General features: G+C 41.5%; 1 protein-coding gene across 2 annotated transcripts; it reads left to right on the plus strand.

The window, feature by feature from the left end:
- The first annotated feature begins 266 nt into the window (after positions 1-266).
- antxr2b (ANTXR cell adhesion molecule 2b) lies at positions 267-14,848 on the plus strand. 2 transcript variants are annotated; one of them, XM_080755776.1, is made up of 17 exons: positions 267-628; positions 1,193-1,264; positions 2,116-2,187; positions 2,343-2,424; positions 3,136-3,240; positions 3,637-3,705; positions 5,247-5,327; positions 5,618-5,678; positions 6,109-6,204; positions 7,978-8,047; positions 9,136-9,214; positions 9,602-9,697; positions 10,643-10,693; positions 11,841-11,936; positions 12,802-12,975; positions 14,208-14,288; positions 14,537-14,848. In XM_080755776.1, the coding sequence occupies exons 1-17, from the start codon at positions 513-515 to the stop codon at positions 14,573-14,575; spliced, it is 1,440 nt and encodes a 479-aa protein (XP_080611902.1). In that variant the 5' UTR covers positions 267-512; the 3' UTR covers positions 14,576-14,848. The 2 variants fall into 2 exon arrangements, with proteins under 2 accessions (XP_080611902.1, XP_080611903.1); XM_080755777.1 differs by lacking the exons at positions 14,208-14,288; positions 14,537-14,848 and adding an exon at positions 12,391-12,469 and having other exon boundaries at positions 12,802-12,858.
- The last annotated feature ends 311 nt before the right edge of the window (positions 14,849-15,159 follow it).

The raw sequence follows: 15,159 nt of genomic DNA on the forward strand, positions 1-15,159 counted from the left end.
CTGTGACACAGCAGACTGCTTGGTGAGCGCTGGTTCAGCTGGCCTGGCCTAGCCCTGAAACATGACTGCCATGATGAGTATGAATACGAGAGTCATGAATCATGGCTATAGGCCTGGCCATGCTTGATGCTTCCTTTAATGTGGTTTCGAGAGGCAGAGCTACGCTGGACGCATCTTGTCCAATGCTCCACCCACATTACACTTGTGTCGGCTAGTAGTGTACAGTATTGTGTGTGCCCTGCCCAGTTTGATCAGCTGCTGCTGCTGCTGCTGGATAGCAATGTGATCCCTCTCTCAGGACCTTATTTATTACTCAGACAACAATGTAACCCATCGAACATAACCGAAATAACGGATTCTACAGGCAGCAATGTCGGTCATCCGGAAGCAATTAATTCCAGACGTTGTTTTTAATAGTTTGAGAGTGACTGCCTGACAGTTCGGCTGGCTGACAGTTGTTGTGCGAAGTAGCACTCTGATTTTTATGATTTTATATTAATATAATATGCGTGATGGACCGGTTATGCAGCAAAATATTTTTTGTAACATTTGCTATCGGCGCATCTTTGGGTGAACGCGAGGACGCGTCTTGTGATGGAGCCTTTGATATTTATTTTGTTTTAGACAGGTAAGGTGTGTGTGTGTGTGTGTGTGTGTGTGTCATGTCATGTGTGCGACCACGTGCGTGCGTGCGTTTGCACCGTAGCTGCGCATATCAGTTGAAATTAAGACAAGCTGCTTGTTTTTAATACTACATCTTAACACAAAACTGATTTTAGTGTAGGCTATTGCAACTTCCGGCATGTTGGGAATTGTTCTCCAACGACCAGAAGCTTTTGATCTCTGTAGAAAGTAAATATTTGGGAGACCGTTATTTACATCCATGTATGGTTATGTGTTTGGTACGTGCTGCAACAGGGTTTTGTCTGTGGCTTATTTTAGGACATGATGAAGGCTACTTGGCCTTGTGTGTGTAGCCTGCTGGTGCAGAGTTCATCTGCAAATATTCGGTTATTCTGTTGTGGAAATAAAAGTGGCATATACTGTAGGTCTATTGGTCTATTGGTTTTTCAAGATGTCAGGTACATCTGCATATAGGACTGCACGTGAGCGTGCAGGCGTGCACACTCACTGACTCACTCAGATAACCAAGTCTGTCCCCCATGCATCAATCTGCTCCCTGATTTTGCAGGTCAGGGAGTGTATCAAAGCACTGGGCAGAGATCTATGATTTCGTGGAGAGACTCACTAACAGGTTTGTCAGGTAAGGAAAATGGCAATATGCAGTTGTTCTGTTCTCTTTCTTTCATGTTATGTTCCGCTCTCCTTTCATCAAGCTGTACTGCTGATGAAAAGGCCTTGAAAAGTTAATAATTTTTCACACTGTTTACACAGGGAGAGATCACTATCCCCCCGGTAATTACAATCCAAACAAAGTGAAACTGGGACAAATATATTTTAGGAGGAGCAGATATAATGTAGCCTACTGCCAACTCCTACTCTAAAATACCCAGGGGGATGTGGTGAGCTGAAAGTGAGAGATATTTTTGAGACTTAATGGTGGGGTACTAAGTTTAAACTGCAGGAACACCCTCCCCAGATGTTAAGGGTGGTTTAGACCAGAACAAAGACATAAAGGAGTTTCAGCTAGAACGCGTGGTACAATGAATGAAGAGTAGTGCAGTACAATGTACAATGCTCAGTGTTTACTAACTCAGAGAGTGTAAACATCAACATGGACTAAATGGACCCCTATGGCGTCCTTTCGTGGGCTACTGTACTCCCTCTGTAGGTCAACTGTAGCTGTACTGTAACTACTAACTATGCGTACAACAATATGGAATTAGAATGGTAATGGTTATGATGTGTGTTTGTCAGTGTGTTCCATGAGTAAGTCTAGAGGATTTTCATAAACAGACACTTTAGGATTGCCTACTGTACATACTGTCTGTAATATTATACAATAACAAATGAAACAAATGAAGGGGCAGGGAGCAGACATTTGCTCATACAGAAATGACCTAACAGTAATTGGCAAAGCATTATAATATGCCAAAATGGACTGTGTGTTTGTGTGTGTGTGGTTGTGTGCGTGCGTGTGTGTGTGCGCTCCAGTCCCAGGATGAGGGTATCATACATTGTCTTTTCATCAAGAGCAGAAGTCATACTGCCACTTACTGGAGACAGGTACCCTCTCTCTCTCGCTCTCTCTCTCTCTCTCTCTCTCTCTCTCATATTCATGCTCCTTCATGTTTCGTAGGTTTGTCTCAGTATTTAGTAGTTTAAATTAGTGTTCCTTGCCATTCATGTTGGTTAATGTGGTCATTCATGTTTGTTCACAGGGCTGATATTGCAGAGGGTTTAAAACAGCTGAGCGAAATAAGACCTGCAGGTGAAACGTATATGCACGAAGGCATGAAAGCGGTAGGCATTCTTACGGTGTATATAGGCTCTCATTCTTTATCTGTTTAATTTTCTTTTTAAAGTAGTGTTGCTTTTGCAAAAAGGGCTATCATTTTCCATTTGCTCATTTAGACGCACATGTAATGGGTGACAATGACATTCACTAAAAGAGAATCAGACTACAAAGACGGAATCATCTAGCCTGGCTAATAAGCCAGACTAATATCACACAACACTTCATCAGCTCTACTGCAATGTCAGAATGTGATTGTAAACCAAGTTAAGTTTAAATAAATATGTAGGAAATTGTCCTGGTGACATAATGCAGTTTAATCATTTAACAAACCAATTCAATTTATAGATACATTTAAAGCAGGGAAAACTTTCTGTAATTCATAATGTGTTGAATAAATGGGAACCCCACCCGACAGCAGTTTAAGCCTGGACATTAATTTGTTGAACGCGTCAAAAACGTTTTCTATACATGCATGTGATGATGTGCCCAGCCGAGTGGCAAAGCTTGTTTGAGCTTGCCACTACAATAGGTCTGTTGGGTGTGTAATATTTTTAATTACAAGGGATGGGGAGCCAGCTGGGGAAGGTGCTGCAGGGAAGGGAAAGAACTGGCTGTGTTTAGAAACACAACAGCTTTTGCAAAAATGACAAAAGTATATTGGCAAAATGTGTTAACCTCTTGTATTGTTTGGTCTGTCCCCGTACGATATCTTACAGGTGTTAGAGCAGATGCAAGCCCAGACCTCACGGTCATCCAGTATCATCATTGCACTGACTGACGGCAAGCTGGAGGTTTACCCCTATGAACTGACAATACAGGAGGTAATACACGCACGCACACACACACACACACACACACACACACACACACACACACACACACACACACACACACACACACACATGGTCCTGAAGCCCAGAATTCTAATATCGTCTTTGAATGAGTGTTTGATGTTTGGTTTCCCATGCAGGTGCCCCGTGTTCAAGGTACATATAGTTACGCATGCTGTGTGCATGCAGTCACACACACACACACACACACACACACACACACACACACACACACACACACACACACACACACACACACACACACACACAGTACACAGACACACAAATTATGATGATGCAAATTATAATAAGAAAGATGGTGGTGCTGGTAGTGTTTTTGAGCATGATGACTATTTGATATAATATTCTTTACCCTGTACTAATTAGGCCGACAAAGTCAGAGGGTATGGTGCCAGAGTGTACTGTGTTGGAGTCCTGGGATTTGACCACAAACAGGTAGTTGGTTCATTTACCGGTATTCATAATTTGTTGTTATCTATTTTCATATATATCTTTTTATTATTATGCATGCCGGTGTTCGTGTTTGTGTGCGTGTGCGTGTGTGTGTGTGTGTGTGTGTGTGTGTGTGTGTGTGTGTGTGTGTGTGTGTGTGTGTGTGCGTGTGCGTGTGTGTGTGTGAGCTGAACTTGATTGATTCAATACTTAACAGTTTGCACAGGGAAGTACAGTACAATACAAGGTCTGCTAAAATGATCCAAGAAAGCCTATATGGCTCAATTCATCTAAACATTTAATGACGGACAAAAGGAATAGTGAGACAAGGTTTAGGTTAAAGATAGGATTCGGGTTAAAGTCAGAGCTACTGATGAAGGTCAAGGTTAGATTTAGTGGTTCAAGGTTGAGCAATCAATGGAAATATAGAACGTCCTCACAAGTATTTAATAGCAAGCCTGTACAGTATGCGTGTTGCTCTGTGCACATGTCTGTAATGATGATGTAAAAACAAAATCATTACTGTAACTGATATTACTTATATAATACTTGTTGCCTAGATGCACTGAAACGCATGCACACACACACACACACACACACACACACACACACACACACACACACACACACACACACACACACACACAATAATAATATACTGTGCAAGCCATTATCATATTAAAAAATCACTTCATTTTAAGTGCAATTTTCCCAATAACAATATGTAAATTTACACACTGGGATAAGGTCATTGCACTGTAACTACACACATCAGCAGCCATGTAATAAATAGATGTAATTGGTATCAGTCTGGTATCATAATCAACCGCCAGCATCGTCTCCCATGTAATTTTCGAACATGGAAAATAACCTTTAGGAAGCAGCAGCTGTAGGGCCTGCTTTCTATGTCCTACCAACGCTGTCTGTTGAGTTGATAGACCAATAATGTGCTGTGGTCTAAGGAGGAAGTAATTACATCATGCTCTAATTGGATGGTGCAAGGCATGCTTCCCGTTCTGCCGTCATTAGACGGAAGATGAAAGCTCTGGGCAGCAACCAGAAGCACCGTCCTGTTAGGAAGAAAGAGCGTCCGACTCGACTCCCTATGAGATGAACTACTTTGAAGGGAGGCCAGCCTTTCAATAAGGCTACATACATACATCGATGCACTGCAAAAAAAGAACAGTTATGATTCATCTTAAAAGAAGAGGACACTTGATTGTCATCTACATTTCTATTTTTCTTTCCTCTTGCAACCTGTGTCCAGAGATGGTAGTGGTGTGAAGAATGCTTGGGTGCTCAGACCATTAGCTACAGTATATTGGCGGCTGTGCTGGTGCTGGTGTTGTTTGTCAGACTGAGAGCTCAGCCTTCTTCACATACCGTACCCACAAGACACTAACTCTTGCCTACATACCTACCTTTGTCCATCTCTTTTGTTTCTTATTATTTATTTATAGGCAGTCCCTAGAGATCAAAGTGTCTGCTAAATGCCTATTGTAAATTAGCTGTTTTTGTTTAGTTTTTCACCTTCTATATTGCAGCTCGCTGACATAGCAGACAGCACAGATGAAGTGTTCCCAGTGTTGTCTGGATTCCACGCTCTCAAGGACATAGTTGACTCGGTAAATGTTAGATTATGTTCTATCAGCATCGTACACATTCTCATGTGTTGTTTCATATGACTCATGCAATCAAATACTTTGCTAAAGTTATCACCTGTATGAGTCCTCATGGGTCGTTTCAGATGACTCATGTAAACAAAGATTTTGCCACACTCTGTACAAGTAAAAGCGTTTTCACCAGTATGAGTTGTAACACCAGTATGATTAGTTATATTTACTGTACATGCATGCATAGAGTACATATATGCCATGAATATAGCATCACAGCCCTGTCGTCTGTATATTTACAGATTCTGAAGCAGTCCTGCACAGAAATATTTAGAATAGAGCCATCAAGTGTTTGTGTGAATGGTAAGTTGGTTGGGAAGAGTTTCTCATCCACTATGAACAAAATAGTTTTTAATGTAATTAATGATTCACTCAATTTGCACTTCATTCTTGTGTGTGTCTCATTGTCTTAAGTCAGTATTGGAGATGCTCTTGTCACAAATAAACGAACCATACATGGCATGAAAATGTCTGTCTGTCTGTCTGTCTGTCTGTCTGTCTGTCTGTCTGTCTGTCTGTCTGTCTGTCTGTCTGTCTGTCTGTCTGTCTGTCTGTCTAGACTGTCTGTCTAGACTGTCTATTCTTCTGGCACATCCCAAGTTAACATAGTTAGTTAGTGGTGGAGTGATATATGTTAGATGTGTGCTGCCTTTAAAGAATAAAAATATGATCACTGCTACAGTATGTAACCTCTCTCTCTCTCTCTCTCTCTCTCTCTCTATAAAATTCCCAGAGTCGTTTAACATTGTGTTGAGGGGGAGTGGCTTCAGCGGGGCCAGGCGGTCTGAGGGCGTTCTCTGTTCTCTCACAGTCGACCACAGGACATACAGTCAGTAGAAAACATGTTGCCATTATAAATATTGAAACAATTAAAAGTATTTACAAGAGTGTGTGTGACCAAAGGATAATTACACCGGATCCATTTGGAACACATGTTCTTTACTCCTTTTCCCGAAAAGTTTGGTTCATTATTTCCTCCCCAACAGTGCCGATAATAGTTGTTGCACCTTGACCCAAACCATTTCGAGTTCTGAGCTGAAATAGATTGGTCACTCTTGATGAATGTTAGCATGGCAAAGTTATCAGTTGTTTCACCCTTTGGAGAGTGGATGAAAGGATCTTATCCACACTTTTCCTGGGCTGTGTGTGCTCCAGTTCCTGTTGATTTCATTGGATATCATTGGTCATCTGACCAGTTTCATTGGATCAAATCGACAGGAACTGGAGCACACACAGCCCAGGAAAAGTGTGGATAAAAGGAAGGATGTAGCATCACTTACATGTAGCATGCTGCATATTAGCATATATTCTCTCTGTTCTCTATACGCAGTGGTTCCCAACCTTTTTAGCTCAAGACCCAAAAGAGAAATTAGACGTTTGTCCGGGACCCAAACTAGTGAAAATAGCAGACCTACAAGCTCACAATGCATTGTGAGCTTGTAGATTGGCTATTGTCATTACTTCTCAAACACTTGTTTTCTAATTTATGGAATTTCTTTGGCTTTTCTTTTATTTCTTCATGAAATTACCGGAAAAGCAAAAATGCTTTTTCTTTTTTTTGGGAATGTTTTTTTGGTTTACAAATTTGTCCGTGACCCACAAGTGGGTTCCGAACTTCCGACCCAGTGTTTCTGGAAGCAGTGCTCTATAGCATGATGGAAATTCAGAGTCATGTTTGACAAGGACTCCGTCCTGCTGTGATCAGGACAGCACAGTGGGCTTTTTATTTGATGCAAGTCTGATAACAATGGAAGCATTATGTGTTTGAACAGAGAACATGAAGATGCTCTGTCTCATTAGTCTATTTACAGGCTACAGCACACGCACATGGGGAATTTGAGGGGTGGGGAGGGAGAGATAATGGAGGCGAAAATATAGGGGTGGGGGATCTAGAGGGAGACTGAGGGAGGGACAAAATGAGAAAGGGAAGGAATAGAAAGAAGAGAAATAGAAGGAAGAGAGTGAGTGTCTCAGAAAGGTCACTGACAGAACATCAACACATGACCATTTTTTTACCATCCTTATTTTTAGCTCTGCATTTGGATGGCAGCCAGTTGAAACACTTTGTCCCGAACAACATGCAGTATCTACAGTAGCAAGCTCCTGGTTAGATTAGCCATTCAATCTGTTGTACACTTTCATTCTCCCCAGACAGAATATGAATCCTACTGATTTTGGTGACGTTATGGCCTTTCCTCTGGCCTAAATTATCGCATATTGTAATGGGCAGCCAGATTGCCATGAAACTTTGCTGAGCAAAACTCCCCAAAGGATGAACCCTAACCGTTTTGGGTGACCTTCAGTACCACCAAATTATGCAAAAATGATTTAAAATAATCCGATGGGATTAACTCTAAGGAGCTGCACGGCCTCGAGGGGCCTCAGGACTCTATAGTCGTGTTTACGGCTTGGCTCATTTCCACACATAATGCTATTTTTATTCTGTCTTTCACCATCGGTCTGGTCTTTCTCTGTCAACTGTCATTGCCTGCCTTGTCTCCCTCACATGTAGAGGCATATTATTTAATTAGTCTGTCTGTGTCTGTTTGTCTGTGTGTGTCTCTCTCTCTTTACACACATGCACACCTCTCTCTGACCGTAGACCAGAAACCCACAGTGGTTGAAGATGGCTATCTGTTTTGTCCTGCCCCTGTACTCTATGAGGTCGGACAGTAAGTTCACTTTTACATGAACACATGCACACCAACACGGCACGCACACAATTGCATACACAATTACAATGGTACATACACAATTACAATGGTAATACATTTTACCCAAAATGCAATATTTAATTTGTTGTTTCATTTCATAAATTCTATTGTCAGAGGCAGCAATAATTATAATGTTCTATAAGACTAAAACCGGAAACCAAAATGAATAATTGATGATCATGTTTTCCCAATGTCATTGAACCATGGTGGTTTACATAATAACATTCTTGTGGCTCACCAGTGTACAGTATGACCAGCATATGACCACAGATAAAATGTTTGACATTGTGTCATAATGGGACAATGGCTTGAAATGGGTGCCAACTAAAAAGAGGCTAACCCAGTACATCAACAGTACATCAACAGTACGTGTGTGTGTGTGTGTGTGTGTGTGTGTGTGTGTGTGTGTGTGTGTGTGTGTGTGTGTGTGTGTGTGTGTGTGTGTGTGTGTGTGTGTGTGCGCGCGCGCGCTTGTGTGCGCCACATTTAATTAGAATCCAATCAAAAAAGCATTCAAATTAGAGTGAGGATATGTCCCAGATGTGTCATTCATGGAATACAGCAACAGGTCCATTGCTATGCACAAGAGGTGGATAGTGTCGCTGTTCTAGTGACTCCTAGTGGTTGGTTGGGGCGCTTCTTCATCGGCGAGGGGATCTGGTGAAAAGAAGCAGCTGTGTATTAGAAGGCACATGGTATTCTACTCCCTTCCCCGAACAACAGTGGAAGTTGGCAGCAATTAGAATACTGTGGTAAGGGCCATTCGCACTGAGCACTATAACTATAAAAATACAGTATAGTTTAAAAAATCGTCTAAAGTAAATTGCATGAGATTTTATTTTAACAATGCACTATATAGTTATCCCTATAGTTATAGTGTTCAGTGTGAATGTCGCTTTAACAAGGAAATAAGAACGAAGATGATTAGCTGCTATGAATCTAGGTTATATTGTTCATGGTTATCTGTCCTTCCATACATTTTTAAACTGCATTCCTTCTTTTTTTCCCTCGGTGATGTGTTGTGTTCACTTGTCTGTACCCTTTAGATCTATAGATGTGCTGATCAGCTTAAACAATGGAGAATCCTACATCTCTAGTCCCATCACCATCTATGCAACTACATGTGTGAGTAGTACTAATGACAGAAACGCATGAGACGAAAAACTGCACTGATGGATCAAATGAACGTGACAGTTAGTGGTAAACTGAAAAATGTACTGTGCGTGCGTGCGTGCCACTGTGTGGCCTTGTGCACGTGCAGTGTGTACCTATATGTTAAGTGTTGGATAATGAACTCTGTGATGTCATAATGTGTCATTCGTCCTTGGGTATGTGTTCACTTGTGTGTTTGACATTAGGTTAATGCATTCACTGAAGTCAGTGGATTATTATATGCTTTTGGTATATGTGTACTGTAAAAGACCAAATATATAGTTATAGGATAATAAACGGACAAAAATAGCAGACCCTCGTGTGTGTGTGTGTGTGTGTGTGTGTGTGTGTGTGTTCCAGTCCAGTGGGATCTGGGTGCTGTGGCTACTATTGGCACTACTACTGCTACTGGCTCTCATTCTGTCCTGGTGGTTCTGGCCTCTCTGTTGTACAGTGGTAAGTGGGTGCGGGTGTGTGCATTCAAGTGTATAAATCTAATTTAGGAGGTGGCTCGGATGAGTGGTGTCTGATGTCGAGAGACCTTGGGTTACACCTCTAATGATGTGTTACAATTTACAATTTAGGTATTTATTTAGCAGACCCAGTCATCCATAGCGACTTACAAAGTGAAAAGTCTGAGAAAGTGGCATGAATACTTGTCAGAGTATATTGGAGAACAAGGATATGGCACAAGGCAACTAACAAAACAAGTAGGAAACATACCATGTATCTAACTAGTGGACAAGAAGGAAGTGCAAGGAAGTGCATCTGCACGACTGGGGTTGCAAATTAGCCTTGGCTACAAACCCATATACATTGCAACGGTTTCATGTTTTTAACAACTTGATACATTGTTTTTTGTATTGTCCCTGTCAAATAAACGTATAAATAAAGAAATAAAAGAAAAGAAAATGTTCTAGTTAGTAGGAAATAAGAGCCAGACAGGCTGCGGGGACAGTACGTGATTGTAAATGACTGTAGCGCTACGGTTCATGGCTGCTAATGAGGTGGTATGTGAATCTCACACGCACGCACACACATACGCACACACATTTCACAGCTTAGGAGCCAGGAGGAAGGCCTATTTACTGATCACATAGCTTGCAGGATGGGGTCGTAGGCTGGGTCGTAGGCTGCGTGCGCACCTGCCTGCCTGCCTACACGCCTACACTTGGCTGCATTGTTATAGGTTATCATCTCACCAATGTTATTCAAATGTACCAGAACATAATCATCATATGTGCTCCTGCCAATCTGAGTAATTGTAACCGGATCCATTCTTTTTTTTCTTGGCCAATACATTTGTAATGCGATTCTTCAACTGTAACAGATAATAAGTATAGGCCTATGCTGCAATAGACATTGGCAGATATAATAGTTCCAGAATATTGTGTCTTATAGGTAATCAGAGAGCCCCCTCCAAATCGTCCCCCTCCACCACCTCCATTGCCAGTAAGTAGCCTATACACTTATCTTTAATATCTTAAAAATAAAAAAGATGCCCGTGCACTTGTTCTGATGTCTGCTTTTTGCCCTGTCCAATACCTTAAAATGCCTTTTTTATGGTTTATTAGTACACTGAGCTAACAATGTTTCTAAAAATATGTTCTGCAAAACACTTGGCAATTGGCATTGCAAATTGCATTCAGGGCTATTCCCTAAACAAGCAGATGATGGCGCCACAATACCTTTTATCTCTTTACATGTAAATCAGTTGCATGGCTTTTTTATAATTGTCATGTCATGAGGATTGTCATGGTTTAGGTTCACAGTTCATACATGATTGTTATATAGATTTTCAAAACCGTTTGATTTATTTTTTTTGTGCAGCAGTCATAGATGGCACAATCAGTATTTTTAAATTAATCGTGCACCCAGCAGAGACATCATGAACTTCACTAAATGTAGATCTATATTCCTGGATTGTTGACACTGAACACGGTTACTCACTCTCAAAAAAAATTACTTTGAACCCAGCATCTTGCATTCTATACAGACTAACCCTGGTGTATACTCGGAAGCCAACAATATGAATTGGACTAAAGGTCTTTACACACAGTGTTACGTTTTCGTGCAATTAAAATGCATTCATTTTTAAACTGTTTGTCTCATGAGTACATCCACACAACATGGATATAACAAAGCGATAAAGTGACAATCATTTTTCTAGATGTAGTCGTTTTCGCCCTGAATAAAAGCATTAACCTTTATGAATGTGGCGTCACCAAATTAAAATAAAATGTTGGATGTTTATTTGATTAATCACATTCCTGGTGTGTAATGCTCAGCTGTAGTGTTAAATAACTACAATTGTAGTTACAATTGTAGGCTTGGAGTGATGGCAAGGGCTTCATATGGAAGAGAGGGATACACAATTAGCTGATTGCGGGTGTAGGGGTTGGTCTTGTCCTGAAGGCCCTAGATTGCCTTGTAGCGTTTTTCTGTGGACACTACAGCAAGGATCTCAATGACGGGCATACAGAAGGCGGTTGACATGAAGATGTAGGGGGGTAAGGTTTGAGTAAGAATACTGGCAAGTCTAAAAGAGATGTACACAATGTGGTGTGGTGTGGGTGATGGCTGATTTTATCTCACGCAGGAGCCAGAGGAAGAAATACTGCCAAAACACAAATGGCCCACTGTAGATGCTTCCTATTATGGTGGCAGGGGTCCTGGTGGAATCAAGCGAATGGAGGTAAGAACCTGCAGCTGGATGTTATGTCAAATAACTCTTTATTATTCATATTTCTCTTTTAAAGTTGGTCTTTGTCCACTTACCTGTATATAGTCTAGTAATGCCTCCTTGTAAGTTCCATGCTCAGAGATCCACATGACTTATTTATTAGGGCCGATTCATACTCTCTAGTGCCGAAATTATTTCGGCTCGTCACAAAGCACAGAAGAGACTACTTTAGGGCGGTACCCGCCCCCCCCCGAATCTCAAATGACATCACATTGTAGGCTCTACAGAGCCATACTCTAGGTAGGAGTATGAATCGCGCCGTGGCCTAAGATTCTGACATCTTCACTCTACGAGAGTCTAAGTGACCTTGCCCCATGGCTTGTGGTGGTCTGAAAATCCCTGCCTCAAAGTAACTCTTAACTTGTACAAAAATGCTAAATCTAAGGCGCTTACCCCACTTGTCCAGTTTGTCTGCGGAAAGCAATTACAGAGAGATCCAAGATTCCGAGACAGAGTGGATCAAAACACTTGAGTGGGGCAGTAGGGTAAGCACCTTAGATTTTTCATTTGTACAAGTTAAGAGTTACTTTGAGGCAGGGATTTTCAGAGCACCACAAACCATGGGGCTTGTGGTGTGAAGATGTCAGAATCGATAAATACATCTACCAGAGTCTAAATCTTAGGCTACACATGACTAGTGAATCCTCTTTAAAGCAGAATAATATATAAAAATATCTGAATCAATATAAGCCTTCTGAAAAGGTATCTGGATCTAATATGTTAAATTAGATATGAAGTTGAACTTTAATAACCGCAACCTTGTTGGAATGTTCCCGACACACTTTGATAGCTTCATCTCTTTGATCTGCCTCTGTAGGTGCGCTGGGGTGAAAAGGGCTCCACGGAGGAGGGTGCACGGCTAGAGAAAGCTAAAAATGCGGTTGTAACCATGCCAGAGGACGTGGAGGAACCCATTATTCGCAGACCCCCACCCAGACCACCTCCCATCCACAACTCCCCACAGCAGTCTAAATGGTACACCCCTATCAAGGTTAGTTAATATCAACAATATCAACTGCAAGCATGAAATAATGCAACATAATGGTGGCTATTTACAGGATATATGTTTCATCCACAGCAGTGGTATAGCCTCGGAAACCCAGGCGTTTTTATTTCCAGGGAGAAAAAAATGTCTGGGTCAGAGTCCACCTCAATACGGCATACAGTAGCGCAAACGTCGATCACTCTCTGCTGATTTCTGATCGTCTGCGCCTTTGTTAAATTGACGCACACACGTACACTCCTCTCTCTCTCTCTGTCGCTCTAATTAATTAGTCTCATGTCGCACAGCTGCGTCTAGATTCTCCCGGCGAATCCTGCCGGAAGCTGCCTATGCCATAGAAAGCATAGGTGGACCCCAGGCTACAGCAGTCGTTGCTTTCCTGGAAGTAACAAGGACACTTGTTAGCTCCCCTAGCTACAGTAGATGGTATAGACCTGCAGCACAGCGATCAGAATCATCTTTGTTGTCACATCACAGGTTTACAGGTGTGAGGCCGAGGTGCGATGTGTGAGGCAGAGCTGACCTCGCTTCTGTCCAGGCTAGGGCATCTGAGTCATTCACACTACCGAGGCCATCCAGTCTCTCTGCTCGAGTGCACAGGTTGCAGGATGAGCAGAGGTCTCTGGCCGGCTGTCACCTGCCAACAGTCCCTGATGCTGCAGCGGGAAGATAGTCCCTGTCTCGCCAGCAGATTGTTGAGCTTTCTGCCATAGCTATTCGCTACAGTATGCTGCAGAGATGTCGGGTGCACTGGGTCGGTGCCGTAGAGACTGGTGGCCAAGAGCGGCTCAACCTCCATGTCAAGAGAGAGCCACGAGAGCTCTCTTGACACAAGTAGAGCTGATTACTTGCTGCTAGTCCGTACGGTACCGGGGGTCATCTCTTGCACCCCCTATACTGTTTAGTGTGCTGTGTGTGTAGCGGCTAATCTGGCCTATGTACCGCAGGCTCCATAGAACACTCATGACGATCATAGTCAGTTCTGGCTGAGACAAGGTGATGGACATGTGTATTGTGAATATAATGTGCTGTTTTCTTTGTGTGTGTATTTGATGTTTTGTATGGTTGTTTTTGTTGTCTGCCATGTGAGCAAAGTAGCTGCTAACTAACTCTGGTGCAATTATTTTGTATTGTTCGTTGTACTTTGTCCCATACGTACCTTATATAATGCATGTTTTCTCTAAAAGTTATTTGTTTCTAAATTGCTCATTTGTTTTTAGGGGCGATTTGATGCATTGCTTGCCTTACTGAGAAGACAGTATGACAGAGTGGCTATCATGAGGCCCACAACACAGGACAAGGTTAGACCTCTGGATTTTCTTTCTTTCTTTCTTTCTTTCTTTAAAACTTGTTAGAATATGGCATATTAACCAATAGAACATGATGGGAGTCAGAGAAGAGACAATAAATAAATAAAAAGGTAATGTTATGAACTTTGATTAATTAATGAGGTGAGTATAATATGTTCGTGATAACACTGTCATGATGATTCATGATTAATGGCTGAAAACGTTTTTCAACCTCCTAGTTAACTTTTCTTATTTTGCAGGGACGCTGTATCAACTTCACTAGAGTTCAGAGTCATTAGATTTCACACATAGATGGAGAGAGAGAATTGGGGGAACTTGCTGTATTTTCCTGTGTGGAATGAAGTACCTCCAATGTGTAATGTTGGAATTAAATAAATTCCTGGTCGTTGTTTACTCCACATTTTCTTTTGTCTCATCCTTCAAGCAATGCTTAATTTATACTCAATCTTATAGGACAGCGTTCACCGTTGTGTTGTTGACATTGATTTGTCATTTGTTGCTAATTGCTAATGTTGATAATTCATGAGCCTGACCTGCTGTCAGCTTGTTAGTGATGCCTTGTACCTCAGTGTTTTTCTACTTGTGATTGTTTGCAATTCTCAAAAGTATGGAAATGCATATTATTATACATGATTAAAATACAGATGGCTGGTCTAACAAAGTCATATTACAATATTGGAATCACATATTCATAAATTATCTAATTTGTAACAAAATTATACTAGGCCCTATCCCAAAATTAATATGCACATTTCAGGAAAAAAGTGGTTCCAAACTTCAATGTACAATGATAAGATGTAGTATAGTACATAAAATAAATCTGCTAATGTGTACAAAACAAACCCTCAGCTTTTCAGAAGGC

Source organism: Protomyctophum bolini (assembly GCF_963924005.1).
Source record: "Protomyctophum bolini genome assembly, chromosome: 22".
Taxonomy (NCBI): domain Eukaryota; kingdom Metazoa; phylum Chordata; class Actinopteri; order Myctophiformes; family Myctophidae; genus Protomyctophum; species Protomyctophum bolini.